This window comes from Thermobia domestica, chromosome 3 (genome assembly GCF_964235325.1).
Source record: "Thermobia domestica chromosome 3, izTheDome1.hap1.1, whole genome shotgun sequence".
Classification (NCBI taxonomy): Eukaryota; Metazoa; Arthropoda; class Insecta; order Zygentoma; family Lepismatidae; genus Thermobia; species Thermobia domestica.
In genome coordinates, this window is record NC_137456.1 from 333,510,087 (window position 1) to 333,530,170 (window position 20,084).

Genomic DNA, 20,084 nt, shown 5'->3' on the forward strand with positions numbered 1-20,084 from the left:
AACATGGTTCTGAGATATTGAAGGAAACACAAACATGTTACCGTTACGATCCAGTTCTTATCGCTTGGTCGGATAGCTTTTCCTGAACGTTTAAGCAAATAGTATGGTTTCAAACTTTTTTTTCTACATTATTTAACATTATCTCCTACTCACTGATGTAAAAATCTCGAAAATCGAAGAATGGCGCTTGATCAATTGATGCATAACACCGTCCACGTGTTCTTGAAAATTTGTTTTTTTTTTTTTCTCGTAAACAAATCCAGAACTTAGATTTGTTAAGCAAGGAATGGGGCAGAGTAATTTAAAAATAAAGTATTGGCAGAGCAATAAAACGGGAGGTGGCAACCTTCACTGCCTGAAGAAAACAGTATACAACTTGTCTGCTATTCTATTTACAACGTGCTGCACTACCATTTAATGTGTGACACACGATTATGGATAAAGTGTTCTTGCACTGCTGTACCCTGATGAGTCTGTTCCTTTTTAGTTCTTTGATGTTTTTATTTTTATTACTTTTCTCATATTATTATACGTGAAGACTGCATGGGAGAGCAGAAAGCTAGGAATTAGACATTTTGAGGAATCAGAATTTGAAGTAAGTAAAATGATCTGTAAAATTCCTGACACTGCTTCATTTTCTGTTACGTTTGTTTGTTAACTGTATTTTAAAGTTCATGACAGAATATGGTGCAGGTGCTCAGCATAGACATTTCTTTTAGATCGTGAACTCTACCTCTGGTGCGTGGGATCGTTTGTTCGATCTCCGGTCAAGTAAGTTTGTGGTGTGCTTGTGGGTTATTTCGGGTTATTCCCGTTTCCTCCCACTTTCTCATTTCCACCAATTCTTGTAGCATCATTCATTTGGTTTAATCGTAGTCCCTCGTAGGCTTAATGGGACGTTAAGCTCAAAGATTTCATTTGATTTTTAAGATCTTTCCGTGTTAAAGAAATGATTAAAAAATACTGATCTTTTCGATTGATTTACTTACATTTAACGCCTTGCGATTATTGCACCGAAACTAAAGGATAGGTGGTAATTTGGTAAATGATGATGATGAAATGAAGAAAGGAGGAAATATTTGGTCTAGGAATTAATTCGTGCGGGTGGACAAGAGATGGCGCAACGAACGGAGCGTCCCACAGTTCCGTGTATCCACACATGTGTTGCAAACCCCTGTCATCGCGTATCGTTCGTAGTATAGGGCAGTGGATTAAAGCGTCAACAACACCAGTTTGTAGTTAAGTGAACATGGCGCAATTTGTGCCTGATAAAGTGTTTTTGCGGGGTGTCCTGCTGCATTACTTTAACATGCAGAAAAGTGCGACTGAAAGTCATCGTATTTTGGTGGAAGTGTATGGTGACCATGCTCTAGCTGAGCGAACGTGTCAGAAGTGGTTTGCACGGTTTAGAAGTGGTGATTTCGGCTTGGCAGACCAAGAGCGAGCTGGACAGCCAAAAAAATTTCAAGACGAAGAATTGACAGCATTGCTCAAGCAGGATTCGTGTCAAACGCAGGAACAACTTGCAGCATTAGGCGTTGATCAAACAACAGTCTCCAAACGCTTGAAAGCCATGGGAATGATTCAAAAGATGTCACATTGGGTTCCACATGAATTGAAAGACAGAGACGTTGAAAGACGAAAAACCATTTGCGAATTGCTGCTTCAACGACAGAGCAGAAAGGGGTTTCTGCATCGAATTATTACGGGTGATGAGAAGTGGATCCATTACGAGAACCCTAAACGAAAAAAGGCCTGGGTGAAACCAGGTGAACCAGTTCCATCACAACCAAAACGAGATATTCACTGTGCATAGGTTATGCTGTGCATATGGTGGGATATGAAAGGTGTGGTGTACTATGAGCTGCTGCAACCGGGTGAAACTATGAATGGAGAACGTTATCGACGACAATTAATGCGTTTGAAGCAAGCTCTGGCCAGAACACGACCAGAATGGGAGAACAGACATGATAAACTTATTGTTCAACATGATAACGCTCGCCCACATGTCGCAAAACCGGTCAAAACCTATTTAGAAAATGTCAGATGGGAAGTTTTACCCCACCCGCCGTATTCACCAGACGTTGCTCCTTCGGACTACTACTTGTTCGATTGCATGAACAACGATTTGATTGGACAGCGGTTTACTTCTTCAGAAGATATCGAAACATGGGTCTCTGACTGGATCGCTTCCAAGGATGAGGACTTCTTTCGCCACGGAATCCGTACATTGCCTGACAGATGGGCGAAAGTGGTGGCTAGCGATGGACAATATTTTTCTTAAGGTATTTATGTATTTTGTGTTTGTACTACAGCTTCGATGTGTGCGTACCAACCGCACGAATTAATTCCTAGACCAAATAAGATAATATATAATAAAATCATGCAATTGGTGCTTATTCACTATAAAGTCCATTTATCAAGAACTGGAATCGAACTATGGTCTCTATGCCGCACTAGACGTGACCCCTCTACCATTGAGCCACTGCGGTCCAAGGTATCGATCGAGAAACATTGTAGCAACAAATATTTGATACTAGGATTGGCAGAAACTAATGGGGTTAATTTTGTTTTCCATAATTGCAGAGCTTCAGATGCAGGTGCATCTACGTCTGTACAATTTGATGGCGTCCGAAGTGAGAGTGGTGAGACTCCAAGGAAGTCGGTATCTCCAGTTCTTCAGCGGAGAATGTAAGTTTGCTTCCACATATGAACAATGATAATTAAGGAAATACTCACCTTTATTTTCTGTATCCCGATACGGATTAGTTCGAGAAATCGTATCAAACTTCGAATTTCAGCGTTGCTTAAGGCGTAAATAAGAAAAGAATAAAAAATTTACAGGAAGTAAGATGAATGGAAATTGATGTGTACTATGAAAGCTCGAAAAATGTTAGTGTTTACTAATTTGTTGATTTCGTGAAACTTCGAAGAATTTACAGTATTTAGTAGTTCAATATAAAAAAATCCGAGACCATGGGCTAACTCCGTTACGAGCGTATACGAAAAAATGGAAAGAGAGGTAAGTTGTTGGAAATGGATGGTGTCTAATCCAAAAATGGTGGAATTTTTTCAATCGTATCATCCGTTTGGGCTCCTCATTGATATGGCTCCCTATAGTAAATAAAAAAAGCAACATTGTCAGTTTGCAGGCTGTCCCATTAGATCTTTACCGTATCAACAATAGAGCATTGTTAGGAACATATAACAATGTACTCTTTCCCCTTGCCATTTTTGCGTACCCTTAAGGTCCATTCAATCAGCTGGATGAACTATGAACGTAGCTGGGGGGCATGGTAGCCCAGTGGTAAAGCGCTTACCTCATGTGCGTGGGGTCCCTGGTTCGATCCCTGTCGGCGATGGACATAATCATTGTTCACTTGCCTTAATCATCCGTCTGATTTAGCCGAAAGGGCATAACCGTGGAACATTAAGCTCAAGATTTTTTTTTTTCATTTTGAAAACTCCTTTTTAATATAAAATAGGGCGTCTTACCAGCATGGAGGCCAAACGACTGATACAATTGGGAAAATCCACTATTTTATATTCCACCTACTTCCAACAACTTACTTTTTTTAACCGTTTTTTGTATATTTACTCAACGGAATTGGCCTATGGTTCCGGACTTACGATTCGTTCTTTTTTCACGGGGGTCCCTAGTTCGATTCTCGGTGAGAAAGACTTGGAATCGGTTCGTATTTCACCTTAAACTATCCTGGAAAGGGACACGAAACTCCAAACCAGTAAAATATTTTCTCTTACACCTTTGATAGTCTTAAAACAGTCAACGTAAATTGGACGTTTAACATGATCTGAACAAATCCGTAACAGGATACAGAGGAGCAGTTGAGTACCTTTTTAAGTTAATTTGTGACTGCTCTTCAAGTGACTTACGTTGATAATAAATAAATAAATATTGTAACTTCCATCTTAAGATAAATATAGAGAGAAAACAATAGGAACATAGTTATTCTAACAATCCTTGTATTTAGTTCCAGTTGATCAGAAGAGTTGTGATGACAAGAAGGTAGTTACCATTGGCACGTTTGTTGTATGGATGGGCAGAACCGGTTCTTTGTGGAACCGGTATTCGGGTCTGAACGGATCCGGTTCTAGAAGGTCCGGTTCCGGATCCGGTTCTAGAAGGTCCGGTTCCGGATCCGGTTCTTCGGATCCAGGCTCGGAATCGGTTTCCAAGTTCCGCTTCTGGAACCGGGTTTTCGGATCCAGGTTTGGAACCGGTTCCGAAAACCAGATCTCCAATAACCGGTTCCTCTGGAACCGGAACTTTGTGGTCATCCCTACGCTAAACTCGAGCTGCTGGCAGACTGTGAACAGTGTGCTAGATGAAATGGTGGAAGCGACAGGGAGGCGGCCACTTGTCTCATTTGGCTAAACAAACTAGGTAACTTGCAAACTCATTGGCTAAACAGGCAAACTGGCAAACTCATTTGGCTAAACACCCACTGGTGGCCCAAAGATTTTTTTCTGGGGGCACAAGCGGGTCTGGGGTGGGGAGGGTACAAGCGCATGATCCTCTTTGCAGTAATTTAAAGGTGAACTTTGTGCCTCCTTCACGGGTCTTTGGGGGTTTTCGAATCCAGGTCTGGACCCGGTTCCTAAGATCCGGTTCTGGAAACGGGTTTTCGGATCCAGGTCTGACACCAGTTCCTAAGATTCTGTTCTGGAACCGGTTCCGAAAACCGGATCTTCGAGAACTGGTTCCACCAGAACCGGAAATTTGTGGCCATTATTAGTTTGTTTATGCAGACAAGAAAACATTCAGAAACATCAGTTACAGTTCTCTTTTTGATAAATTGGCCAATATTTCCTATGTAACGTGCACATATATATGTTTGGAACATTTTCATGGAAAGTTAGAGAAGTGTGTGTGATCACTTAAATTTATCATATGAATAACCTTTGACGTAGTCTAGTTTCTCGCCTTAAGCCTTCGGCCAGTCTGCAAATTGCCATCACGTGAGCGACTTCCCTTGGCGAAGAGGAAGGAGGGCTTTGAACTAGCAACAACTGATAGATTGAAGTGTTTTGGGTTTATAGTAAGAATTGAGAATATGTAAAATTCTTGTATGGGTATAAAAGAAACATCCCCAGACCATTTTTTTTAAAAAATATTCTAGGTCAAACATTTAAAACGCAGGAACATAAAACACTAAATTTCAGATCTCTAACCTTAAGGTATTCTGAGATATGAACGTGTTATAGTAATTGCAACACTCTCCTTACCTCTTTTCTAGGACATATATATATATATATATATATATATAAAATAAAACACATTGCGAAAGTCCTCACACGGGGACGGCAAAAAGTTCGTGAAGAGCCTCAAGGCCTGGGCCTATATTAATATAACACCCTCACAATTGGGCGATAATTGCTACAAACACATCTACGGTAGGCATTCAGATCTTTATGCGAATGGCCCATGGATATGTGCCTAAAGAGAGCATTAATTGTATTAAAAACAAGGCAGCTTACAGCAAATAATTCGAAGGTGTTATGGAATCATCGGAGAGAGAGGTAGCTCAGTGGTAGAGCGTTCACCTCAGGTGCGTGGGATCCTTCGCGCCAAGTGGGCTTGTGGTAGAGAAACAGTGTCCATGTTTTTTTCCCGAGGTTCTTCCGTTTCCTTCCACTTTCTTCATTCCACCATTATATTTTTATTTATCATCATCGTCTACTTTAGCCTACCCTGCATAACCGTGGGACGTAAAACAGGAACATTTCATTTTCGTTTTATTTGGCGTTCATAAACCACAAAAATAAGTACTAGCCTGCGATGTACTGCAAATTAAATGGATTCATCCCTTCCAACTAATTTCTTAGGTGCTCTACCTGCTTTCCACCAGATTTTCTCGTTAATAGTGCTCTTCTAATAGTATAACGTCATGACAATATAAAATTTTCCGTTCTCTTTCCCTGTCCAAGTTTTTTATGAAGTAAATGTAATTATGCCAAAATGGGTGGCTTTTTTTCCTGCCGTATCAATAATATAGTAAAAGTTATGTTAGTGAATAATGAATATGTATCAATTATTTTCAAGTTACCTGTATGAATTTTAGCAATAACTTTAATTTTTAACTTTCAGAGTTGATTCATTAGAAGTTGAGAACACAATTGCATCATTAAGAAATCAGAAATCGGTGTCATCGTCTGACAAAGAAGGTGGCAGTGACTTACCACATGGAAATTCATCTATTAGCGGTACGTATATTTAGTTCTTTGTTATTTTTTTAAAATTTATTTATTTAATTTAATTTAATTTTTATGTTTTATTTTATTTAGAAATTACTTGAGAGAGACTGATTGACTTGCTTTTGATTGTTTTTATGACTGCAAAACAATTGATCAGCAGAAATTGTAGCCAAACTGTCACTGGGGCTTTGTATGGGCTCCTAAGTCACACGTCCGAGGGACAGTGCCCCAGCACACAGCACAGTGATTATTCGTGAGTTTTTGGCTTCTAAAAGTGTTTGTGTTACCACATTCCACATACTTTGGCAAACCAGGACTTCCAGGAATTATTCTATGACTTACTGGACCGTGCAAAACGTGTCGGTGGACAAAGGACGTTCGCATTTTGAATAAACCGAGCTAATTTGATTGCTTTTTGGTTTTGGTTGATTGTTTTTTCAACATAGTGTTGTTTTGTGATTGCCATCGTTCAGGTTCGGCGTACAAGCTTGAATATTTCTCTCCTATATTAACATGTCATATGTTGATTTACCACCCGCAATGTTACTCAGGATGAAAAAAATCTTTCGTTGATTTTTTTTTTGTTTGTTTAAATCGATTTTTTTAAATTTAAATCACATCTTTTTTTCGTACAATAGAAGTTGCAAACTGAAAAAAAAAAAAAAAAAAAGAATTAAATATAAATTGTCATTTAAGTGAAAGCATTGGGGTTGAATTTTGAATTAATCCTCAATCGTTAACCTATTTCTATCCCAAACAATGATTCTTAATCATTAAGAAAGAAGTACAGTAACCTTTATCAACGTTTTTCCAAAAGTTATTGATATTTGCCAGGAACATACTTTAAAAAAATCGGGGGGTCGAGAATTAGCTTGCGGCATGAAATATATATAAAATACATAAATTTCGCCTAAAGTTTCAAAATCTACAAAATTTTTTAGTTTCCGAGAGGGAATCGGATTCCCCTGAATATACCCCTATTTTCTGGGAACAAACAAAGACGCTCATACGAAAGAATTTTCGTCTTAAATGTCGATTGTGATTTCCCCGATGGAATAGTTAACGATTTACAAACCCTGTTTTTGAAGAGAAGAAAACAGGATTGATTGGATCGTTAGCCGTTCGAAACGGGATTTTCCCATATTATCCTCTGCATCAAACATCCATTTCCATACTGTGCTCTACATATATTTGAGTCTCGTTGTATTATGATCATTATTTTTCCATAACGGAAATAACAGAACAGAAACAGGATTTCACTTATTTTCATTTCAAATTAATTTATGTCTAAATTTGATTTAAATTAACTATTTTTATTTTAAAAATATGAGGTGATTTAAATCAGTTCACCCTGGTATAACTCCTATTTATGCAAGTTTGCGTGTCATCATTGAGTTGCGGGTATAGTGTATTTACTGGATGCAGTCTTGTTATGCTTTATAAATAGTAAAACACTGATATTTTCCCAACTATAAAATGTTACTCTGCTTAATGTAACAGTTGTATTGTTTCCCTACAGAAGAAGGCAATCAATCAGAAGAAGTGTGTGAAACAGACGAGCATATTCCTCCGCATCCAGCTCGCATTGTCCTTCATCGCCATGGCTATTACACGATCCCTTCAATGGATGACCTCGCCACGATGGTAGCAGAGGACGGAAGCTGCGTTGTGGAGAACTTCACCATTGGACGCCATGGCTACGGAAATATTTTCTACCCGGATTCTTTTGATGTGGCTGGTCTCAACTTGGATGATATTGGTAAGTCTTCCACATAGGTTAGTGTACTTGTATAAACAGTGTTTTTACGTATTATCTAGTGCTTCCCACACTTCTTTACGGTGCCTATAATGTGCGACTATTTTGAAGACTGACAGCAATAATATATACAGGGCTCATAGTGAGTCACTTTTTTTTAATAACAAAAAGTTACTTTTTTTTTTCAAGTTTGTCACTAAAAGTTCTTTTTTTTTTTTTTTTTTTTTTTTTTTTTTTTTTTTTCAAATTTGTCACTAAAAGTTACTTTTTTAGGAAGTAATGTGACTTTTTCGTATGATTTATGTTTTGCATTGGCAGTTTTCTAAGAAAAATATAAAAATAAATGGAAAAAGGCAGAAAGTTGTTACTCATTACTCTTCTGAAAGTTTCAGTACTTGCTGCCACATGTGAAACAGTCAGCTTTATTCTCACTTCAGCTTTTATTCTTTCAGTGGATGGTTGGTGGATGCATAAGCTCTCAAGGTGGAGTTGAGATCCCTTCTGTGTCTATTCTTTCTTCTATGATAATAGTCGTTTAGTTTTCTCTCGTAATAGTTAACGTCCGCTCAACGTTGTGAGTGTATGTTTGTGTGGTCATCATGTTCGTCTTGTGGTATGCTTATATGTTCTTCTTAAGAGTAGGTGATGAATTTGAATATTTCATGGCTTTGAGAACTCTCAATGCTAAGTTTAAATATAATGTCTGGGATGAAGAAATTCGGAAAAAGGCCAGAACTGGTTCCACTTACTCAGAAGCTTCTTACATCTGCTAAGTCTGCTTACCGTAACTACAAAGAATACTTAGAAAACCTAAGAAAGGAGGAAGCTCAAAAAGAAGTAAAGAAGAAAAGATGAAACAAAACAACAACAGAGAGGTGATGGAGAAATTGACAAAGGAAAAAAGGGGCATAATAAGAGTTTGGTCACTTTTTCGTGTGCTTTTGGTCACACACATAAATGGTATATTGGTGTACTTATGTCTTCTATATGCCAGGGGTAATCAAAAAGTAAGGTTACAAAGCCTGCAGTAAAACGCGTATATATTATTTCGTACAACAGATAGAACATACGTTAGATTATTTTTCGACATAGTCTTCATATTGGTTGAGGCATTTGTCGCATCGTGGGATGAGTTTGAAGATTCCCACCTGGTAAAAATAGTGTCCTTACATGTTCAAGCACGTTGTCACGAAGTGTTTCAGTTCCTCGTCTGAAGCGAAGCGACGGCCTCCTAGGTGCTCTTTCAAGTGCGGGAACAGGGGAAAGTAGCTTGGACCGAGGTCCGGGCTGTAGAGAGGGTCGTCGATGATGCCTCAGCGAAATGGCTTTAACAGCGCGGTGGTCTTCTGGGCTGTAATGGGGGGCGCGCATTTGTCGTAAAGGAAGATGGCATCCACGGTGAGAAACCTTTACTAGCTGCCGGTGAATTTTAGCGGCAGCTACATTTCGCAAACAGAAATCGAATAACTCCGCTGACTTTTTCGTGAAACCAGCTTTCCAAATGAGTCGCCATTTATGTTTACCTACAATTAGCTCCATAGGTATCAGGCGGATGAAAGTGCACAGTTGTCAACTCCATGTATTAAAATTACAGTACACTCATTTCTTTATAACAGATGAAACTCCAGAAATATCGGCCGTGTAACCTTCAGCATAACTGTGGAACGCCTGGAGCAACTTGAGCCGAACTTGGCACATATATTACTTACTGTCTGGGGAAAAGTACTGTGGAGTAAGACATTTTAATGTGTGCGACTTTGTTTTTTAATTAGCTTGACATCAAAAATAATGTAAAACGACCGATATTTGTGTAATTGATAGTTTTCGAGCTCGCTGTAATGAATAATGACGCTCGCAATGCCGTTTAAGTCTTTAAGTTCAACCATCGGGTTGGAGTCTGGGAAGGGTGAAAAATTAAATATCCAAAATAATTTAGGTTAATGTTAAATCCAGCTTTCAAAATTGGAAAAACGAGTGACACATTTGAAATAATTTTTGGAACATAATTAGTACCCACCTCAAGCTTTTTTTAAAAAAAATCATTTCAGTTTGATTAAAGGGCGTATTCTAGGGGGTAGGGAGTTTCGAAATATATGATAAAGTAAAATATCTTAATGGAGTTTTATCATTACATTTTCATTGAAATACGTATCCTAAGGGAGAAGGGGATTCAAATATTTTTCACAGATCTAATCTTCCCGTGCGAAGAACGGCATCTCAGGTAGGACTTAATTAGAAAGCATTTTTAATTCACTAATTTATGGAATACGCTTGAAGTAAACACAGAAATTCAGCGATTATCAGCCTTATTTTGTCACAAAAATACCTGATAATCGAGATATAATGTGTGAAAGAGGGGGATCATTGCCAAAAAATTTATAAATCCATTGCTTAAGATTTATATACTTTATTTTTTGTTATTGTTTTATAATTGCAAGAGTACAACTCTCAACTACAGCATCCGAGTAAAAACCTGTCGCAGATAGTTTCATCTATACATTCTCATCATCGTCGTCGTGTTTTTAATAGACTACATGGTTGCTGGTTTTTACTTAGGTACTTCAAAAATGAGTATTGAACTTTTTCTAGGGCCGCGGTGGCTCAGTGGTAGAGCGTTCACCTCTGGTGCTTGGGGTCCCGGGTTCGATCCCAGCCCCCGCCAAGTGAACTTTGTGGTGGACAAACACCGTGTGCGTGGGTTTTCTCGGGGTTCTCCCGTTTCCTCCCACTTTCTTCGTTCCACCATTTCACTTATTTCTTATAATCACAGTCTCCTTTAGCCTAACCGGCATAACCGTGGGACGTAAAACTCAAAGATTTCATTTTGAACTTTTTCTAATATCACTACTACCACTGTCACAGTCACTACCATTCTCAATATCACCATCATCATGTTACATATATTTGGTGCTAGTTTTATTGCATTCCAAATACAGGAGGATTGATTCATAATAAGTATTTATAGTAACAGTAAGCTTATACTGCATTTAAAAAGAACAAAAAGGGGAACGAGAATTGGACAAATATTGAGGATGCTAGAGATCAATTAAGAAAAATATTTTCTTTTCTAAATCTAACCATAAATAAATGTTCGTGGTATCAGGGGTCATGGAAAATTTACTAGTTATGAAAATTCAGAGATCAATACCAAAATTTCATTGTGAACCCTGATTAGCGTACTTGTAACTGAGCAGACTTACTTATCAATTTGCATAAACACACAAAAGATCAGAGGAGGTATTACCTCCAAGAATAACTTTTCCTGCATAGTTGTGTGACAGCAATATAATTGATACACGCAGGGATATTTTAATGAAAGCATTGCTCATTTTTATTATAAAATTATTCATGTAAAGGCATAAATGGTCCAATGAAAACGTAACTTTTACTTTCGTTTGCCAGGAGTACAACGTATGCAAATGGCGGGTTATTTCCTATTATTCCCTTTAAAAAATTGACGACAAAACTCACATTAAGCACTTCAAATATATTTGAAGCTCGTAGATATCTGTTTCTCGAAAATTCGGCCCATACTATTGTTATCGTATTACCTTTAGGATATAGATTCTACAATACAGGTCTTATCACAATATGTACACACCTCGGTGTGCGGGAACTTGCAGTTCACCTCCGTATCAATTTTAGTGGTAACTTAGATTTTCAAAAGAGAAAGAGAACACCATTTTTGATCTCTCCAAACACTTAGCTGAAACACAAATATACAATTTGTGAAGTCAGTTTGTAAGTCTTAAAAGAAAAAAAACAAATATATAAAAAATGCTATACATACTATACATATATACAAGGTGTTCATTTATTATGTAACCAAAATCCACTAGTGAAATCGTTAACTAAACAATAAAAAAAAAATTCCATATGAACATAGGACGAAAAATGCTTTGTTTCAAAGTTACGAGATGCCGAAATCAAGAAAATTGTAACTTTGAAGCGGCCAAGCTCGAAAACTTTGAGATATCAAATGCGGTTTAAGAAATATTAGAGGAACTAGTACCCTCTCTATCTAAATACCTATGTTTCAGAGTTGAGTTGTACCGGCGCACATGATTTTAGAGAGAGGTGGAAGAGCGGAACCTGTACCGCAACTCCCTCTATAAAATCCGTTGCGCCGATACGTCCCAACTCTAGACAATGTACTAGTTCCTCTAATATTTCTTTCCCCGGATTTGATATTTTTCATAATTTTCGAGCTAGGCAGCCTCAAAATTATAATTTTCTCGATTTCGGCATCTCGTAACTTTGAAACAAAGCGTTTTTCGTCCTATGTTCATATGGACTTTTTTTATGGTTTAGTTGAGGATTTCACCAGTGGATTTTGGCTGCATAATAAATGAACACCCTGTATAATACAGGGTGAACAGGCGAGATGTCCACAAACTCCGGGAGGTGATTCATGACAGCAAAAGAAGACAGAAAGCCCATATTGCCGAATTCTGCTTCGTGTAAGAGTGGTAGGGTTGCCAACTTGGAATCAACACTCGAATCCTGATAGTTGGAACGCAATAGAAAGATGTGCACATCAATTGACCATGCAGGAGAACCCTTTGTCTTCTTTCAATGTGACGAATCACCTCCCGAACTATGTGCACATCTTTCTGTTCCGTTTCGATTCTAGTTTGGCACCCCTTCCTTCACTCGTACATGACGCGGAATTTGACATGTAAGAGGATTTTTTGTCTTCTTTGGTGTGACTAATCACTTCCTGGAGTTGGTACACATCTTTCAGGTTCACTACTTGTTAATGAGAGATTCACTTCAATTTCCACAATACTTTTGTAATGACAGTAACTTACCTAACTCGAATAAATTTATAGATCTATTTCCAAATCTTAAACAATTATTTTTCAGTTCACATTCGACACAAGGAAGTGCAAGTGTATCCAGATGAAGAGAACTCACCTCCAGTGGGTGAAGGACTGAATAGAAAAGCCCAGGTTACCTTGGACCGAGTGTGGCCAGAAGATAAAACTACTCATGAACCAATTACGGATCCAGACCGACTTGCAGCCATGAAATACGAAGAAAAATTGCGCCGCACGTGCGCCAAGTTCAACGGAAGATTTGTTGAATATAGACCACAGACTGGTTCCTGGGTTTTCAAGGTTAGTATTTCTAGTAGTTTAATGTAACAAATGATATATTTTAGTTGAAAAACTTGCTTACGGGTAACGAAATCACTTTGTTTACTTGCTCTTCAAATGACACGATAGGCAGTCAGCTGTAGAATTCCGCCAGCAATACAATTTGCCTTTATTTCACAAGTCTTAATATCCTCCATCTTTGTTTATGCAAGGTTTGACAATGAAGTTCCAGGATTGCTGTTCGTATTCTGTAACTGCCAATGATAAAGTGGCTCCGCGTGACGTAGTCGCTAACGCTCTCACCTTTGGTGCAAGCGGTCCCGGGTTCGATTCCCGGTAAGGACATTCTGTCGTAAAAGTGTAACAGCTTTTCCAGGCCAGCCATCATGAATGAGGTTTTTCTTGGTTTTCCCTCATTCACACCAGGCAAATGACGGGATGGTACCTATTACAATGGTTCCAGGCCGCTTCCTTAACTTCCTTTTCATCGGATAGTGTGTTCGCCGAGGAACGTCGTCCCTCATATACGCGACGGGTTGAATAACCGTAGATGTCGCGAGAGCCTAGAAATCTAATTCCTAAATCCCTGCTAATGACAGAAAATTGTTAATCGTATGAGATCCAATAGTATGATACCTTTTCACTGGGCATGTAAAGATTTGGTAAAAGACCATTTGTGCTCTTCTGATCATCGATCATTGGAGACACCCTGATTCCCGTTGTCATTCATTATTGTGTTGATAGCAGTAGATTTTGTAGCCTCTGACGATGTGGTCAAATAATGAAGGTCCGACTCGACACTTAATCAACTCTGTGCAGCACTTCATTCTCTGAGCTTTTTGCTATTAGGCAACGAATTTGAAATAAATCTTAGTTTTTTATCCTTCTCCATCATGTGGACGGTCTGACTGCAGCAAGTTGCGAACATCCTCCCCGTATTCTGTGAACGGATGTTGTACTTCTAAGCTCACCTAAAACGTCATCACATCCATAAGATAGATGCATTTTCGCGGTAAATGGTATAGATTATCTCGAAAGTTTTTGTAGCTGATTTCCCTAGCTTACAACAAAGGGTAATATTCATGTATACCTTGTAAGAATCTATGGTAATGGGAACCAAAGATACCTTTGCTGACCGAAGAAGGATACATTTTATATATTTATATGTCATGCAAAAGTATAATATAGCATGAATCTCACATAATAAAAAAGTTTTTGTCATTAGTAGGTACAGAAGAGCAGTATTAGTTCTGGAACTTGTCAAACCTTCTAAATCGATTTCCATCAGACGGTTGCAATCAGTAATTATAATGCAAGCGTGCGAGTAGATACATTATAAGTGTTCTGGTCTTTGTTACGTCTGGTACAAGATTTCTATTTTGGTAGAGGGGGAATTTTCTTTATACCTTGTAACTTAAGGCACCTGAGGACCGGATCCATTATAATAGCATTAGAAGTCCATGCACTGACAACGTGTACACTCGATTGAAAGTACCCTGTCTTGCCGAATCGTAACCTTTTCATGGGCTGCTTAGTTACGTTTCAGAATAAAAAAAGATATGTAAGATAACTAATATATTTTTTTATTTTCCTTAAAATATAGTTCTTTAATTTTTTTATTCCTAGGTGGATCACTTCTCGAAATACGGTCTGAGCGACTCTGATGAAGAGGAGCTTCCTGAGAGCGAGGCAAAGAAACTGAAGCCAGGACCCCCTACTGTTCCACAAGCGGGCAAACCACCATTACCACCATCTCAAAAGTCGAAGGAGGTTAGTGTGTAATCACAAAATCCGTTTTCAAGTTCAGTATGTGGATGTTTCTCCTTTAACAAGGATGTCAAGTGTCAAATAACAGTGTATCTTAAAAACATTTTTTGTTTCGTTTCTATAAATTTTATACTAATAAAAGCTGTCTTGTTTTATAAGTGCATGTTTTTGTACTTAGAATATTTACTAGTTACTGCAATTCGTATTAATTAGGTGTATGTTTATCAAAATATAATATACCCGATGTGTAAGTATATTGCTTTTACTTGAAATACAGTATGTAAAAGCAGTTACTACAATTTAGAAGCTATTATTTGTATACTTTATGTAGGGTCTGTGTAGTGTCATTCTGGATCAAGTTGGTTATTATTTAACTTGTTTTTTTTTTTCTTTCTTCGAATCGCGCATTTATTTATCATATAATGAATCAGTGAGTTGTTGTAAGCTTTTAAATCACATTCTTTATTCATAGCTGCCAGTGTAAGTAAGTATTTAAAAAAATCTAGGATTTTAATTATTTTGAAAGGGATTGCGCAATTGACAGCGTAAATATTTTTTTTCTGAAATTTTGCAACAAATTAGCCAAAAATAATTGTGATTCATGATATTACGTAGGCTTCAAGGATACGTTACTTTATTACACTTACCAGAATTATTTGTGTTACAATTTAAGTTACCCGTTCTGGTACATATCCTTGGGGTCTGTGGAAACTAGAAGCTAACCATAATTTCTTAAATTTATTCTTCTGATTTCTTTGTTACGATGTTGCTTGGGATGTTTACTAAAAGTTGACGAATGCAAGAAAATATAACTGACTGTTCGAAACAAGGATTCGATTCCCATTTTAATCGCATTTTTCACTTAGAATTTTTTAAATCAAATTCTAAACAAAGTAAAACATGAATGTAATATTGTGTACATACCTGTTAAGTTCCGTCAAAATAATAATCTTCCAAATAATAGTACTCGTATCACTGAACCTGTAAGCAGCGTTACAAGGGTACACACTGAAATGAACATTTGCGAAGTCATATCTTATATGGCCCCGGATAGTGTGCTCGCCGAGGGATGTCATCCTTCATATACGTAATGGGCTAAATGGCCATAGATGCCGATAGCCCAGAAATCTAATTCGTAATCATATCTTATATGGGACTTGACAGTTGTATTCACAAATATAAAATTGAATTTATGCAGTAAACATATTTTACCATTGTTGTGCTTATACTATCTAGAATCCAAGTTGCCTATTCAGATAGTTTTCTTTTGCTACCAAGTTCTTGACAAATAAGTTTAGGTGGATGACTGCACTAACACGAGATTTAAATACTCGTACAGAAGGGTTAAGTTAGTGTTATATATTGAAAATTTTAAAGAACGTACGTGCTTCAACCCAAAGTAATTGCTTACTATATGTGGTAGATGTCATACCAAATAACAAACTTTAAGATATCATTTAGAGAATAACGAATTATTTTTGCAATCTTGCAAATTATTAATGATCTGGAGTTTTTTTTTTTTTTCCTTCTTCTCGAAATCCTGGGCTAGGGCTAACATTCCTGGTATTTGCCTGAAACAACCGGAGATGTATTCTGCATATTAAACACAGCGCTTACTTCATGTTATATGATGTTGATTTTACTCAGTAAAATGTAAAAGTAGTCAAGGTGTCGACAATTATTAGCGGTATTAATGGGCGATCATATTCCATTATTTTCTGGGATCGCAGTGACTCGGTTAGTAGCGCGCTCTCTCTAGTTCGTGGGTTCCCTGGCTTGATTCCAGCTCGCGCCAAGTAGGCTTTGTGGTGGACAAACATTATGTGTGGGTCTTGAGATTCTGTAGTTTCCGTCCACTTTCTTCATTCCACCAATTCATTAATTATCTTCAGTCTCCCTTGGCCTCAGAATAATTGTAAGAGTAAAATTAAAAAATAAATAAAATATTTTCTCTGTACGCTTTCAGACTGAGTTAACATTTTATACAAGAAACTGAGGAGCAGTTAACTTATCTTCCATACACTACTCTGTGCAGACGTGAATTAAATAAAACTCGAGTGAAAAAGTGCAGGACTGAATCGGGATTCGAACTCGGCTTCCGTGTCGCTTTCTTAACCTTTTCCATTTTTTTTTATTTATTTATTTATTTAATATCGAGGTCAACTGTCGTTGGTGTTTTTTCATAAAGACTCGTAAGTTGTCCAAACACACAACAAGAGCTATGACATGATCCATGTGGCCTAAAAGTACAAGCATCGATCTCACGAGTAGAAGATGTGTGATTCTTCATGGAGCGAAATGTAGGTGGTTAGCGTATGAGTTCGGTAAGAAGGAAAGCCAGCTTCGGTTCATGTGTAATTTTCGACACATTTTATCCCTGGCCAAGTAAGTTTGTGTTGGACAACATTGTGTCCGTGGGTTTTCTAGGGGTACTCCCACTTTCTATTCCACCAATTCTTCCATTATCATTCACTTGCCTTAATCATTGTCTCCATTAGCTTTAAGGGCAGCATCGTGTGATGTTAAACTAAAAGATTTATTTTTTTCAACATTTTATTTTATTTAAAATTCTTCATTCATAAAAGCTTCTCATAAATATCAAAAGCTTTTATGTAACTCTTCACAGTAATTGAAAAGATGTAAAGATGAAAGTAAGTTTTTAATAGTTATAAAATCTGACACATATTTGTTACGAATGACAATATCTTACGTACCTTTGAATTGTTATTTTAGTGATTACTGCCCTAATACAATTTCAGTACCCAATCATACTGCAGCCATCAACCAATTGAAGAACGTTGGGACCTTAACACTGATACAAAGTCGTTGTTTTAACTTCTTGATCTACAAACACTAGCTCATATATCTTACAAAACACTTTTTTTTATTTTTTTATTTATTTATTTAAATAAGACAACAAAAGACGCAAATAATTTACACATACAGTACACTCTCGATAATCCGACCATGTCTTGCAAAGAGGGTTGCTGGATTAGCGAAAGTGCCGGATTATTGAGTGTGTCAGAAATTGAATTTATCACATACAGTACTATACTTTACTAAATATAAAGTTATATATATATATATTATCACAGACATAGAGAAACTTAATGCGTGAGATTGTACATAGATTATCACTCACTATGATGCATGTGCCAAATTTTCAGTTGAAGCAATGTAGATGCTCAATGGTGGCGCGGCATGGATTATTACGCAACCGCTTTACAAACAACAATAAACGGGAGCCACGATAGTACCACTGTATGTATTTTTCCGCTACTAGAATATAAACTGATAAAATCGTCGATAGACTGGTGCATTGTTATGCAGCACACGCCAGATGTTGGGAACGAAATACTGAGAGGATGAACTACTGAGGGCCGGATTAGCAAAAGTCTGTTGTACTAATTACAATTTCAAAATTTATCGCTTTGCTTCAGTTGCCAAGTTTTTACATATACAGAAAGTGCTGTAACTTGTAGCCTTTAAGGGGACGTGGTTCAGTTCAAAGAGCGCTCACTTCTAGTGCGAGGGTTCCTAGTTAGACTGAGAGCTAGTGGTGGACAGCATAGTGTCCATGAGTTTCCTTGAGGCTATACAGTTTCCTCCCACATTCTCATTCCTCCATTATTTTATAATTATTCACATTGGTCAATGATCCATCTCCTATAGCATAAAAGACGTAATTGTGGGACCTTAAACTATCAATTTAATGTAGTTTCATTTGTAGCCTCTGGATATACCCAGTAATTGTTACCGGTTAAACTTTTTAGTTTAAAATTACTGAGATTGGCATTTTTGAATTAAGCTGTTCATAAGTGTATCGTAATTCTTGTCAAAGTTCTCTTCATCCAGATTCAACATTAAATGTGTGGTCCCAATGTAATATAGGATGTTCCAAATTAATGTCGGGGTTACAAGGCTTCGTCGTATATAGTACATTTAACGTACATTAATACATCAAGTAAAGAGCAACCGAAACATTTTTTGCTACAAGTTTCCAATTTCGTCACACGGCACACACATAATCGATGGGCGAGAAAGGCCCATACACCGGAATATGGCACAAAATTCATTCAGTTTAGGGGAGTCTCATTGCAACTGTACCATCTCGTGGGGATTTGCTGACCCCCCAGATGCAAACATCATGAGTGTTCACATCGCCACTTAGGTGAAATGTCCATCACTGAAGACGACACGATCCACAAAATCTTCGTCATGCAGCAACATTTCAGCAGACACGTAAACTGTATTTTGTAGGCTTTAGAGCTTATAGCATAGAACTTCAAACGAGAAGGACGTAGTTGGAAGCGTCTCCTTAAAATTGTCCACACAGACGGTTGCACTGTAACTATAGATTGTCTTTGCAAAATGTAAAACACAGAAAACTTTCTGCTCATTAGTCGCCATCTTTTGTTACTACCGCTTTCTAACGGCAGACAAAGGAAGCTGTGCATGCGCATGCGTTCGTACAAAACTGTTTGAGTTGTTCTTTCATTTGATGTATTACTTATAATTGCAAGTTAATTGTAATAAATACTACAAAGCCGTAAAACATCGATATTCATTTTGAAACATTTGTATAATCCAGATTTCCTTCTAGTTATGGTCACGCTTTCGTGATAATTTAAGGGAGTGACTAAAATACTGGTGTCCTTTGAAAAGGATTAAAGTGAATAACATGTAAAGAATTACGAGCGAATGTTTTTCAGTTATAGCCTGCCAAATAATAGTCTGAGAATTGGTGGCTGAAATTACGCTGGGAGGGAACCATCAGAATAAGAATGTAAAGGGACATGAAAGAGGATGGTGGGTGTTCATGAGAGATAGGTAATCTTTTGCCAGCAGAGCTACAGTGTAGCCAGAAATTGAGGAGTCAGTTAGAGAACTAACGAACACATTACTGTAATTCAATGTGTTTCACGTATGTGCTACCATTATCAATAAACTTTAAGTGATAATGCTGCTCTTTATCTTCAGTTAATTATCCGTCGTAACTTTTTTAATTTCTACGTCAATGTAGGGTTATTGTGACGTTGTCGAGTGTCTCTTCCTGCTGTATCGGTGACTCCCTTCTATATGATCGTCTGTCCTCGATGGCACATCTTTTACCTGGGATCAGGAAACACCTAGATTTCGTATCAATCTTGGAGAAAAATAAGTAGATTGGGTACATCTCGTGCTAAAATTACGAAAAAAAAAAACACAGTAACAAATTTCAAAACTTTGATTTTGAGTAGAAGTTC

The 20,084-nt window shown here is 37.5% G+C and overlaps 1 protein-coding gene across 2 annotated transcripts in view; it reads left to right on the forward strand.

Moving 5' to 3' along the window:
- LOC145681224 (nuclear pore complex protein Nup98-Nup96-like) overlaps window positions 1-20,084 on the forward strand; it is a 149,165-nt gene that overhangs the window by 62,151 nt on the left and 66,930 nt on the right. For both annotated transcript variants that reach the window (XM_081752766.1, XM_081752767.1), the window contains exons 14-18: window positions 2,587-2,691; window positions 6,110-6,225; window positions 7,736-7,975; window positions 12,839-13,092; window positions 14,698-14,841. In XM_081752766.1, coding sequence (XP_081608892.1) covers window positions 2,587-2,691; window positions 6,110-6,225; window positions 7,736-7,975; window positions 12,839-13,092; window positions 14,698-14,841 — 859 coding nt within the window. The remainder of the gene's footprint in view (window positions 1-2,586; window positions 2,692-6,109; window positions 6,226-7,735; window positions 7,976-12,838; window positions 13,093-14,697; window positions 14,842-20,084) is intronic.